At 38.7% G+C, this 12,931-nt stretch overlaps 2 protein-coding genes across 3 annotated transcripts in view; one reads left to right on the forward strand and one right to left on the reverse strand.

The window, feature by feature from the left end:
* Positions 1–4,321: 4,321 nt before the first annotated feature.
* Positions 4,322–7,709, reverse strand: snap29 (synaptosome associated protein 29). The gene is made up of 6 exons (XM_065248324.2): positions 7,578–7,709; positions 6,801–7,059; positions 6,514–6,710; positions 5,860–5,945; positions 5,319–5,423; positions 4,322–5,231 (listed from the first exon to the last, which is right to left on the reverse strand). Exons 2-6 carry the CDS (start codon positions 7,050–7,052, stop codon positions 5,068–5,070), a joined length of 804 nt encoding a protein of 267 aa, XP_065104396.1. The 5' UTR covers positions 7,053–7,059; positions 7,578–7,709; the 3' UTR covers positions 4,322–5,067.
* A 313-nt stretch (positions 7,710–8,022) lies between these two features.
* pi4kab (phosphatidylinositol 4-kinase, catalytic, alpha b) overlaps positions 8,023–12,931 on the forward strand; it is a 48,607-nt gene continuing 43,698 nt past the window's right edge. Inside the window, exons 1-3 of one of the 2 annotated variants that reach the window (XM_065248325.2) lie at positions 8,023–8,273; positions 9,291–9,407; positions 10,979–11,072. In XM_065248325.2, the coding sequence (XP_065104397.1) occupies positions 8,178–8,273; positions 9,291–9,407; positions 10,979–11,072 (307 nt within the window). In that variant the 5' untranslated portion in view covers positions 8,023–8,177. The remainder of the gene's footprint in view (positions 8,274–9,290; positions 9,408–10,978; positions 11,073–12,931) is intronic. The other variant, XM_065248326.2, reaches the window with a different exon arrangement.

The raw sequence follows: 12,931 nt of genomic DNA on the forward strand, positions 1-12,931 counted from the left end.
GTCACTAGAGTTTTGCCCTGTAGGCGTGAGGGGTCTGTAGAGTTTTAATCCGTAGGGATGAGGGGTCTGTAGAGATTTGCCCTGTAGTAGTGAGGGGTCTGTAGAGTTTTAATCCGTAGGCATGAGGGGTCTGTGGAGTTTTGTCCTGTAGGCGTGAGAGGTCAGTAGAGTTTTGCCCTGTAGGCGTGAGGGGTCTGTAGAGTTTTGATGTGTAGATGTGAGAGGTCTGTAGAGTTTTGCTGTGTAGGCATGAGAGGTCTGTAGAGTTTTGAGGGGTCTGTAGAGTTTTGCTGTGTAGTTGTGAGAGGTCTGTAGAGTTTTGCTGTGTAGTTGTGAGAGGTCTGTAAAGTTTTGCTCTGTAGGGTTCTGTAGAGTTTTGCCCTGTAGTTGTGAGAGGTCTGTAGAGTTTTGCTGTGTAGATGTGAGAGGTCTGTACAGTTTTGCTTTGTAGTTGTGAGAGGTCTGTAGAGTTTTGCTTTGTAGTTGTGAGATGTCTAAAGAGTTTTGCTTTGTAGTTGTGAGAGGTCTGTAGAGTTTTGCTGTGTAGTTGTGAGATGTCTGAAGAGTTTTGCTTTGTAGTTGTGAGAGGTCTGTAGAGTTTTGCTTTGTAGTTGTAAAAGGTTTGTAGAGTTTTGCTCTGTAGGCGTGAGAGGTCTGTTGTTTTGCTTTATAGTTGTGAGAGGTCTGCAGAGTTTGCTCTGTAGGCGTGAGCGGTCTGTAGTTTTGCTTTGTAGTTGTGAGAGGTCTGTAGAGTTTTGCTGTGTAGTTGTGAGAAGACTGTAGAGTTTTGCTTTGTAGTTGTGAGAGGTCTGTAGAGTTTTGCTGTGTAGATGTGAGAGGTCTGTAGAGTTTTGCACTGTAGTTGTGAGAGGTCTGTAGAGTTTTGCTGTGTAGCGGTGAAGGGTCTGTAGAGTTTTGCCCTGTAGTTGTGAGGGGTCTGTAGAGTTTTTCTCTGTAGGCGTGAGTGGTCTGTAGAGTTTTTCTCTGTAGGCATGAGGGGTCTGTACAGTTTTGCTTTGTAGTTGTGAGAGGTCTGTACAGTTTTGCTTTGTAGTTGTGAGAGGTCTGTAGAGTTTTGCCCTGTAGGCGTGAGGGGTCTGTAGAGTTCTGCCCTGTAGGCATGAGAGGTCTGTAGAGTTTTGCTTTGTAATTCTGAGAGGTCTGTAGAGTTTTGCTTTGTAGTGGTGAGATGTCTGTAGAGTTTTGCTTTTTAGTTGTGAGAGGTCTGTAGAGTTTTGCTTTGTAGTTGTGAGAGGTCTGTAGAGTTTTGCTTTGTAGTTGTGAGATGTCTGTAGAGTTTTGCTTTGTAGTTGTGAGAGGTCTGTAGAGTTTTGCCCTGTAGGCATGAGAGGTCTGTAGAGTTTTGCTTTGTAATTGTGAGAGGTCTGTAGAGTTTGCTCTGTAGTTGTGCGAGGTCTGTAGAGTTTTGCTGTGTAGTTGTGAGAAGACTGTAGAGTTTTGCTCTGTAGGCGTGAGAGGTCTGTTGTTTTGCTTTGTAGTTTTGAGAGGTCTGTAGAGTTTTGCTCTGTAGGCATGAGAGGTCTGTAGTTTTGCTTTGTAGTTGTGAGAGGTCTGCAGAGTTTGCTCTGTAGTTGTGAGATGTCTGTAGAGTTTGCTCTGTAGTTGTGAGAGGTCTGTAGAGTTTTGCTCTGTAGGCGTGAGAGGTCTGTAGTTTTGCTTTGTAGTTGTGAGAGGTCTGTAGAGTTTGCTCTGTAGTTGTGAGAGGTCTGTAGAGTTTTGCTCTGTAGGCGTGAGAGGTCTGTAGTTTTGCTTGTAGTTGTGAGAGGTCTGTAGAGTTTTGCTGTGTAGTTGTGAGAAGACTGTAGAGTTTTGCTTTGTAGTTGTGAGAGGTCCGTAGAGTTTTGCTGTGTAGATGTGAGAGGTCTGTAGAGTTTTGCCCTGTAGTTGTGAGAGGTCTGTAGAGTTTGCTCTGTAGTTGTGAGAGGTCTGTAGAGTTTTGCTCTGTAGTTGTGAGAAGACTGTAGAGTTTTGGTCTGTAGGCGTGAGAGGTCTGTAGTTTTGCTGTGTAGTTGTGAGATGTCTGTAGAGTTTTGCTTTGTAGTTGTGAGAGGTCTGTAGAGTTTTGCTTTGTAGTTGTGAGAGGTCTGTAAAGTTTGCTCTGTAGTTGTGAGAGGTCTGTAGAGTTTTGCTCTGTAGGCGTGAGAGGCCTGTAGTTTTGCTTTGTAGTTGTGAGAGGTCTGTAAAGTTTTGCTCTGTAGGGTTCTGCAGAGTTTTGCCCTGTAGTTGTGAGAGGTCTGTAGAGTTTTGCTGTGTAGATGTGAAAGGTCTGTAGAGTTTTGCCCTGTAGTTGTGAGAGGTCTGTAGAGTTTTGCTGTGTAGCGGTGAGGGGTCTGTAGAGTTTTTACCTGTAGTTGTGAGGGGTCTGTAGAGTTTTTCCCTGTAGTTGTGAGGGGTCTGTAGAGTTTTGCTTTGTAGTTGTGAGAGGTCTGTAGAGTTTTGCTTTGTAGTTGTGAGATGTCTGTAGAGTTTTGCTTTGTAGTTGTGAGAGGTCTGTGGAGTCTTCCTTTGTAGTTGTGAGAGGTCTGTAGAGTTTGCTTTGTAGTTGTGAGATGTCTTTAGAGTTTTGCTTTGTAGTTGTGAGAGGTCTGTAGAGTCTTCCTTTGTAGTTGTGAGAGGTCTGTAGAGTTTGCTCTGTAGTTGTGAGAGGTCTGTAGAGTTTTTCTCTGTAGGCGTGAGAGGTCTGTAGTTTTGCTTTGTGAGAGGTCTTTACAGTTTTGCTCTGTAGTTGTGAGATGTCTGTAGAGTTTTGCTGTGTAGGGGTGAGGGGTCTGTAGAGTTTTGCCCTGTAGATGTGAGAGGTCTGTAAAGTTTTGCTCTGTAGTTTTGAGAGGTCTGTAAAGTTTTGCTCTGTAGTTGTGAGAGGTCTGTAGTGTTTTGACCTGTAGTTGTGAGAGGTCTGTAGAGTTTTGCTGTGTATGTGTGAGAGGTCTGTAGAGTTTTGCTGTGTATGTGTGAGGGGTCTGTAGAGTTTGCTCTGTAGTTGTGTGAGGTCTGTAGAGTTTTTCTCTGTAGGCGTGAGAGGTCTGTGGTTTTGCTTTGTAGTTGTGAGAGGTCTTTACAGTTTTGCTCTGTAGTTGTGAGATGTCTGCAGAGTTTTGCTCTGTAGTTTTGAGAGGTCCGTAAAGTTTTGCCCTGTAGGCATGAGAGGTCTGTAGAGTTTTGCTCTGTAGTTGTGAGAGGTCCGTAAAATTTTGCCCTGTAGGCATGAGAGGTCTGTAGAGTTTTGCTTTGTAGTTGTGAGAGGTCTGTAGAGTTTTGCTTTGTAGTTGTGAGAGGTCTGTAGAGTTTTGCTTTGTAGTTGTAAGAGATCTGTAAAGTTTTGCTCTGTAGTTGTGAGAGGCCTGTGGAGTTTTGCTGTGTAGATGTGAGAGGTCTGTAGAGATTTTACAGTTTTGTTGTGTAGATGTGAGAATTAGAATTTTATAGTTTTATTTCAGCATGAAAGGATGGATAGCAGAGAGAGGAAACATGTCATCTGTGCCTCGCTGCTTTATGGGGGCTGACAGCAGGGGATTTTGGGATTAGAGGTTGAAAGAGGGCCATTATAGCCCAGCCAAAACCAACGATAGATATCACAAGCTAAACATGAGGGGAACTATGTAATACCACAAGTGAACGTGACCAAAGAAAACAGCAGATTTATGCGTTTTATCTGGAAATCTTCAACAAAGGTGAAACATAAAGTTGTTTCCTTCAAGTTTGTGTGACACTCTTTAAACGACAACAGCTCCAGATTTAGCAGCAATAACGTGACTTAACAAATAAACTGATTACGTAAGAATTTCTCAAAATGTACCTGAGTGAAAACAGCCGCCTGTCAGTCTGGAGCGAGCAGCAGCTGTTCACGCGAGCGTTAATTAGAGCTCAAGAGACGCGCGCGCAGCTGTGCAAGCTGAAAGAATGATAATGAATGTGTGGGAATCTGTCAATAAAACATTTTTTTTAAGTATTTCAGTCAAATATTTTAGTTTAAGCAATAAGACATTTTTTAAATTCACGAGTCTGTGGTCTAAGTTTAAGAAATAAACAAACTGTTAGGCTTCAGTAGATGTGAAATATTGCCATCTCGTGGTGGCATCTTGCAATTACAATTTTTTTAAAATAAAAGTACTGTTGCACCATTTTGCCACAGTGAACGTAATACTACTAATAATACCATGTTACTACTAAATGTTTACCACATCCATGTACTCAAAGAATATCACATTTCTAATGTGGTAAATAGCACTCACCTAATTTGTCTGTTTGAATATTATTTTCCTTTGCAAGTTGAAATTGCATTAATGCATTTAACACAAAATAAAACAATGTGTTTTATTTATGGTCAGTCACATTATACGCATCACATTCAGCTAACAAAAAATGTTTACTATAATAGAAATACACTGAACAAAACATTTCAATAGATATCAAGAAACATTAAGGCAGATCTGTGTTTATCGGGCTCACAGACTCTTATAGAGTGACTAAAATAGACTAATGTTAACAGACAAAACATGGTAAATCTAAAAGGTAAATCATGATGAAAGTCCAAGATTAAAGACAAAATCACTACAAGTTACATTCATCAGGGAACAATGGTAGTTTTTCTAAACTAGGTATCATAAACACATTTGATTAATGCATGAATAATATTTATTTTGGTGGACAGCTGTGAATGAAATGATTTGTTAAAGAAAAGCGTGTTTGTGTCTTTGATTTGCTTACTATCCTGGTAACATGTTTTAGCTCTTTAATATACAGTATTTTATCCTTAACCATCTTTTGATGGACATTCACAGCTTATGTAGGCTTGCTTTATTTTATTGAGTGATGAAATAAAGGTGGGAATGAAGTGTCATCTAACCATCACAATAAGCCATCTCAATATCAAATCATCTAATTTTTTCTTTTTTTTTCTTCATCCAACACGTTCATGTAAGTGCACACATATGTTCATGAACACACACCGTTCCCTCGGAAAAAAAAATCAAGCAGGTGTTTCCAGTATGGATCGTTTCAGACAGCACCATCGCCACATCCTTACGAAATGATATCGCACAGAGTCTATTTGTTAAGATTTTTGAGTTGTCGGTTGGTGGAGCTGATTTTGCCGTCCATGTTGTCGACTTTATTAAGCAAAGAGTCCAGAGAAACATCTTGGTCTTCGATTTCCATCTGCAGTCCCAGCCCAAGATTCTTCAGCCTGCCCAGACCCAATGACATTTCATCTGACAAGAAACCACACAAAATATTAAGTCTGTATACCCGACCTGCACATCCTTATGATCAAAAGCTGCAGATGTTATATTTCTTACCAAGATTATTGTCAAGTACTTGATGGGCAGCCCGCAGCTGTTTGTTCTTGGGATATCCGTTTTGATCGGATGGCTCATTATTCAGAGGCGCAGAAGCTCCAAATCCTGCATAAACAAACATTATTTTTGCGTTTCTGATAAATGGAGAGATGTTTGTATTTGACACAGAGCTTCTGTTTCACCTGCTTACCTTCTTAAAGGGACACTCCACTTTTTTTGAAAATATACTCATTTTCCAGTTCCCTCCCAGTTGATCTCCGGGTCTAAGAATCAAGTTTTAAATAGGAAAAATATTGAAACTCTTTGGTTATTTTTTTAGCGCGATGCTAATGGTCTAATCAGATTCAATGGATTATGCTAAGCTATGCTAAAAGTGCTAGCGCCAAACCCAGAGATCAGCTGAATGGATACCAAAAAAAGTTCAAATCAAATGTTTAACTCTAGGGGAGCTGGAAAATGAGCCTATTTTCAAAAAAGTAGAGTGTCCCTTTAAGGCACACAGATAAACTCAAAATTTTGTAAGTAAAGTTATGCATTTTACCAGATGTGTCAAGTCTCCTGAGGTTAGGATGGGTGGCCTGATATTTGTCTTCCTGTTGTTTGCTTTCTGAAAGTGCGTTCTGCAATCTGAATGTAAAACATACTCAGGTTGTTAAAAAAAGCTATTTATAATTGCTTTAAAAGAGTAACATACATTTTAAAATGTGTATAAAATGTATATTATGCTACTCATATGTATAGGATCAATATATCATCACAATCCACTAATGCAGAGGTCTTCAACCTTTTTCAGGCCAATGGATAGAGAGGAGATGCAGGGACCCCAGCACATGTATCAAATCAAATTATGGATTTACATACTTGTTTTGACGGTTAGATTACAAAGATATTAAAATTATGATTTTTGTATCACATATACTTACTTAGCATACAACATAACATTTTACATTTACTGAATAGATTTTATTGGGGTGTTTTCATTTTAATCTAATTTTATATGGGAACCTTTAATTCAATCAATTTCTATTATTAGCCTATTGCTGTTTTGGTCGGATGCCTACTTTCATTTATTAAAAAAAAATACAATCAAACAATATCTGGAGGACCCCCGATGGGCCCCGGACTCTCTGTTGAAGACCCATGCGCTAATATAAACGTCCAAATACTAAAATGTCCCCTCAGCAGTTCATTTTACCTGTTGTTGCCCTCATAGGACACAGGTTGGTCCTTTTGTGGAGGTTTGGGATCAGGTTTAGCTTTAAAATAATTGAACAGGCCACCCCATACGCTCTTAATAGTGGTTATATGCTTCTGGCTCGTCCTCATGTCCTGTTCCATGTTGTCAATCATTTTCTCTGTTCTCTTCAAAGCTTCACCCTGACGAATCAGTTCCTGTACAGAGAGAGAGAGAAAGCAATTGATAAAGCTATTGTGATAAATGAACAGTAAATCTGGGTAAACCGTCTATAGGTTTCGTCTCACCTCTGCCGTCTCGGCTCCGACTTTCTCCGATTCGTAGATGAGTCCGACCGATCGGTAGCTGCTGTCCACGGCGGACTGTGCTGTGTGCATCACTTCTCTCTGGAGCTGTCTCTGTCTCCTCTCTGCTGGACTCAGTGAACTCTCATCTGGTTCATCATCAAAGTTAAAGCCTCTTCTAGGCCCTCCGCTCGCCATGTCCCCTTCATCATCATCATCAGCGAACGGGTTGTGAGATTTGGGATAGGCTGACATCCTGAGACTGAGTAAAATGAGATTATATAGACACTTATTTTGATGCAGATCTCGAACAGAAGAATGCTTTATTAAATTTAAACCAGTTAATGCTTACAAAATTACCGTGGTGGTACCACGACACAGTGATTCTATCAGATATCATTGTATTTAAATGTTTATATTAGCCCCAAATGATTGCCATTCGTGTACAATAGTATTGACATTGTACGTAAAGGAATTTGCATGCTGAAATCATCGTAGTAATGCGATTATGGTACTATTTCTATTGAAATCATCGGACTTGTAAACCATTCGAGATATAAATCAAACTTGTTAACATCTTACATGACAAGTAAATATTTCACATATCTTTAAATAACACGAGGTTTGACGCTCGTCAGTTGTTTTCTATCTCAGCTAACTAATCGATGGCAATATCTACAGCTAACGAATAAAACCCTACATCCTTTAAAACTCTTGATAATTTATCTCAGTCTATTTGATCTAAACGCGATATATTGACGCGTAGGTAAAAATGTTTACCTTTAATCGCCGAGGCTGATATTTTCTTCTCTCGCTATCAGCTGACTTCTTGCTAAAACTGCTTCCGGTGGTATCATCGTGACGTCAGACAGACTCCGCCCATAGATGATTTCGCTGTCGTCATTCTTTTTAACAAAATTGTTTTTTTTTCATATCTACGTGATGATTGTCGTGTTTATTGCTTATAATGTGACTGGGAATAGTAGAAAAAAAAATGTTTTGTTGAAAATTGTTTAATTGAATAGACACACAAAACCTTATTTCTCCATTGCATTTACATTTAAATTGATAAAGCATGTGTTTGTGTATAATTCACAAGATGTTGAAAAAACACAGATACACTTGTACTAATTCATTTGAGCTTTGAAACTCTATTAGCTGCATATGTATATCCATTAGCTCTTTAAACCAATAAGAAAAAGTAAACTGTGATGATGCTAACACGACACGCCTCGCTCGCGCTCCATCACTCGTTGCGCGCACAGGCTGTCATTTGTTCCTTTCTTGGCGGTCGTATCGGTTTTCTTTCAGAAGACGCAGCTGGAGAAATAATATTTTTTGCGTTTAAACGTCAACTTTATTACTGGCGTCTATCTCATCATGTCCACGCGCGGAGGCACGCGCGAGTTTTATTTTAACACGGTGCTGTCACTCGCGAGATCACTGGCCGCGCACAGACCCGCGCCCGTCGAGAAGGTACACGCGATCAGACACAACACTGTTACTTTGTTGCATTGTTTGTTGTTTTGATTTTGTCGCTGTGTGCGCGACAGGTGCAGGACTGCGCGAGTTTGTTGCGCGCGGCACTCGACGCGCACATTCCTGTCAACGACAAATTGCGCGCTGTTTTTTGCTTCAGTTGGTAACATGTAAACTGGTGCAGTGATGTGATAAATATCTTTCACTGAATGATATTTAAATACCATGGTAGCCAACTTCCATGTACATGTAACTACAATGATATAGTTATTGATATAACTATGTCCGCATACAAAAACATATTTATTGTAACAGTATTTGCTCCTAACTAACAGTAATACAAATAAGCTGCAGAATAAATGTAAAAATAAATGTAAGTTTAAAGCTCATTGTTTATTTATATATCTTCTCTGATTGACACAATATATTGTTTAAAAAGCAGGTTTGATCTGATTATTGTCATAGAGATGTAGGGCACTGAGTGCCTGAGACTTTTCTGCAGTTAAAATAGACATTACAGTAAGTCAGATACAGTGATGCAGTTTATAATAATTACTGATACATAAAAAACCTGCTTTTGTGTGCTATACTTCCTTATGTGCTGTTGTGAAATGCATTGCCACACTGCAGACGTGTGCATGAGAACACATCTTGTCTGTTTGATCATTTAATTTCATGCAGGGGTGTTGCGCACTGCAGTCAAACATCCGCAACACACTGTTTAAACTCTCATGCTGTGTCAGAAATGTCTATTTACTGTGAGTATGACCTTGAGCATGCGTGATCCTCTTAACAGGTTGTTCTTGTTGTTCAGATGGTCGACTAGATCGACAGATTTTGGCTACCTGTTAAACACTATGACCAGAATAAAAAATTTCCTGAAGTCAGGATATTAGTGTTAGATTATGACAATATATTCTTCTTAGTATTTTTACTTTATGATTCTGTATTTTGTTTCTCTTTAAATTAAAGCTATTTGTTATACACTGCTGTCTGTCTGTCTCTTTCCCACAGGTACAAAAGTTATTATGCATGTGTCCATGCGAGAGTCGTGGTGTCTTTACTCTAGACGTCCGGCGCACAGATGCTGTCATTGCACTGGCTGTGTTCCTGGTCGAGTCAGATTTACAGGTATAATGGAGCTCTTGTATAAAAACTGAGATTGATTGGCTTTATTAGGTGCAGTACAATATAATCTGTAATGTGTTTTACAAGTTAAGCTGAGTGCATGTTTGATACAGTTACAGAAAGTGGCTGTTAATCACAACTGAATTATAATTTTTACCACTTAGGCTTTTTTACTGTTTCAGCGCATATTAAAAGGAATAGTCAATTTTCTTAAAAGAAAAATCCAGATAATTTACTCACCACCATGTCATCCAAAATGTTGATGTCTTTCTTTGTTCAGTCGAGAAGAAATTATGTTTTTTGAGGAAAACATTGCAGGATTTTTCTCATTTTAATGGACTTTAATAGAGCCCAACATTTAATACTTAACTCAACACTTAACAGTTTTTATCAATGGAGTTTCAAAGGACTCTAAATGATCCCAAACGAGGCATAAGGGTTTTATCTAGCGAAACGATTGTCATTTTTGACAAGAAAAATAAATTTTTTTAAACCACAACTTTTCGTCTAGATCCGGTCGTGATGCGTCAGCGTGACCCCACGCAATACGTCAAGAGGTCACAGAGGACGAACGCGAAACTCCGCCCCAGTGTTTACAAGTGTGTTGAAAGAGAACCGTTCCTACGTTGTTGTATGTCAACTGATACTAATTAATGTCTTTGTGTCAGTTTATTGTTTACAATGGTCCGCAAATGTGCGTTTTATATATGTAACACGTGACCTCCCTACGTCACTACGCATTTACGTTAGGTCACGCTGGACCGGATCTAGACGAAAAGTTGTGGTTTAAAAGAGCATATTTTTTATTTTTTTGGTCAAAAATGACAATCGTTTCGCTAGATAAGACCCTTATGCCTCGTTTGGGATCGCTTAGAGTCCTTTGAAACTGTTGGGCTCTATTAAAGTCCATTAAAATGAGAAAAATCCTGCAATGTTTTCCTCAAAAAACATAATTTCTTCTCGACTGAACAAAGAAAGACATCAACATTTTGGATGACATGTTGGTAAGTAAATTATCTGGATTTTTCTTTTTAAGAAAATGGAATATTCCTTTAAGTGCTATAATTGTGTCCTCAGTGCTTCTATCAACCTAGAAAATGTGAAAAAGATCAACCCAGTAACTTAGTTTTGGTAAACCATTCTCTGCAAGCATGTGAAAAAATAGGTCATTGAAATTTAGCTCCCCCTGTGATGTCAGAAGGGGATAATACGGCCCCTTAACCTGCACTATCCAACCACAGCACTGCCATTCAGTGCAGAGATCGTCTCATTTGCATTTTTAAAGAACACACCCAAAAACAGCACATTTAGCTCACACATACAAAGTGGTAATTTTAACATGCTAAAATAAATTATCTATATGCTATTTTGAGCTAAAACTTCACATATGTACTCTGGGGACACCAAATATTTATTTGACATCTTAAAAACGTCTTGTGAAATGTCCCCTTGATTTAGGCTATCCAGCTTCATGCTTCACTAACACATGCTCTTATAAAAAATTCACAAGTGTCACACACACTTTGTGATATTGTACTATATTTGTAATATTTTGTTTGTGTCATTTCTCTCAGCACAAAGAGACAGTGGTCAGTTATCTGTTGAATCTGCTCAGGGGATTACCCAGAGTTCAGTGGGTGGAGGAGAATGCCGGGAAAAAGAATAAAGGTAATGCTGAAGATGGTTTATGTGAGGTCATTATTAAGTATCTCAACCCAAACAGGAAAACATTTCCTTTGCATTTAACCCATCTAGTGAGTAGTACACACACACATACACACACACACACACACACACACACACACACACACACACACACACACACACACACACACACACACACACACACACACACACACACACACACACACACACAAACAAACAAACACAGTAGTGGTCTGTCATTCACTGCAGCATCCGGAGAGCAACAGGAGGCAAGATGTCTTGATCAAAGGCACCTCAGTCACTTCTTATCTCTCTAAGCCAGTGGTATCCCACATGGTGCCCGCACGGAGTCTGTGAGTCGCCCGCCAAAACACAATCTATTAATAGCCTCAATTTTAATATTTTCTTATTAAATTTATTATTTTATATATGTGAACAATGATCATTAAATAAATGATTTATAAATGATGATGAACATTAAATAAAATCGACAAGTAAAACAAAAAAGTTTTGAGTAAACTGTATTAAAAAACTAATCTCCAAAATATTTTATCCATTGTGGTAGCCCTTACTCACAAATGGTTGGAGACCCCTGTTCTAAGCCACATACTACAAGCCCCATTTACTGTACATTTCTGTTTTTATTGTACATGACATATTAATTTTTTGTTTTTGTCAAGTCATCTTTATTTGGATAATGTTCAAAAAAATTTTCAGAAGGAGGGAAAATATTGGCCATCTACAGTTTTTGGTATTACTAATAAACGGTGTTAGTTTAAAAAATTGATGAGATTTGTTGATTGTAAGGAGATATGAAGCATAACAATAAAAACTATGTTTTCAGATTATGGGTCAGATTTACTAAACGGGGCAAATGAGCACAAGAATGCAATTCCAAAAAAACCCCACAGATGTCTGCGGGTGTTTTTTTTCCTTGTTCATGATGTACGTGTGGTATAAGTTGTTCTTACATTTTTGCATACATTTAAAATAAATTTTTGTATGAAAGTTTTTGTTTGATTCGTAAGTCAAACGTCCATACGCACATTTCACGAACAAATTTGTGCATACGCATGCTTCGTGAATGAGACCCAATATTTTTGAATAATATGTTCTTCTGGCATTACAAATAAACATCTACATGTGGAAAAAATCCTGCCAAGCTTCATCTTATCAGCTACAATTGCAGCCATTTAAGCGCAAAATGATTTAAAGGGACACTATGTAGTTTTTTAAGTATTTTATTAGTTAAAATCAATGTCTTTATTCATAAATATGTCCTCATTGGTGTCAAATGACCTCTGCCAATAAAAGGACTTTTCTTTGTAAGCTTAGAATTTCTTCTCTTTATTTACATTGAACGGGTAAGTCCTTGAAGGCTTCCATGTCTTTTCGCCATATTGATAAACTATAATAGCAGAGAGGGACAAAAAGCACTAGCCTACCGCAACGTGTTCTCGTTCAGAACACATGAACCAGCTGAAACGGACAAGGAGATCAGTGAGTTCATAACGGCTGCCGTAGTTGCAACACGCATTTGGAAAAGCGAGGCGCTAGAGAGCACTATTTGTTTGAATGCAAAATACAATTTCACCACAAGATGGGGAAAATCCTACTTATTGTCCCTTTAAGACTTGCTTTTTTCAGAGTTAAATAACAGTGCAAATACCAGTAGGCTAATGCTACACAAGCAAACATTAGTAAATCGCGTTGCATTAATCATTTAAATCTGCTCCTTCCATAAATTTTGACTCTGAAAAGGAAACTCCTATTACGTCATATGCAATAAGGTCAGTCGCAGAAATAACTAGACCACACCTTTTTAGCGCTAATTATCCACTGCGCGTCTTTAGTAAATCCCG

Source organism: Paramisgurnus dabryanus, chromosome 11 (assembly GCF_030506205.2).
Source record: "Paramisgurnus dabryanus chromosome 11, PD_genome_1.1, whole genome shotgun sequence".
NCBI classification, from domain to species: domain Eukaryota; kingdom Metazoa; phylum Chordata; class Actinopteri; order Cypriniformes; family Cobitidae; genus Paramisgurnus; species Paramisgurnus dabryanus.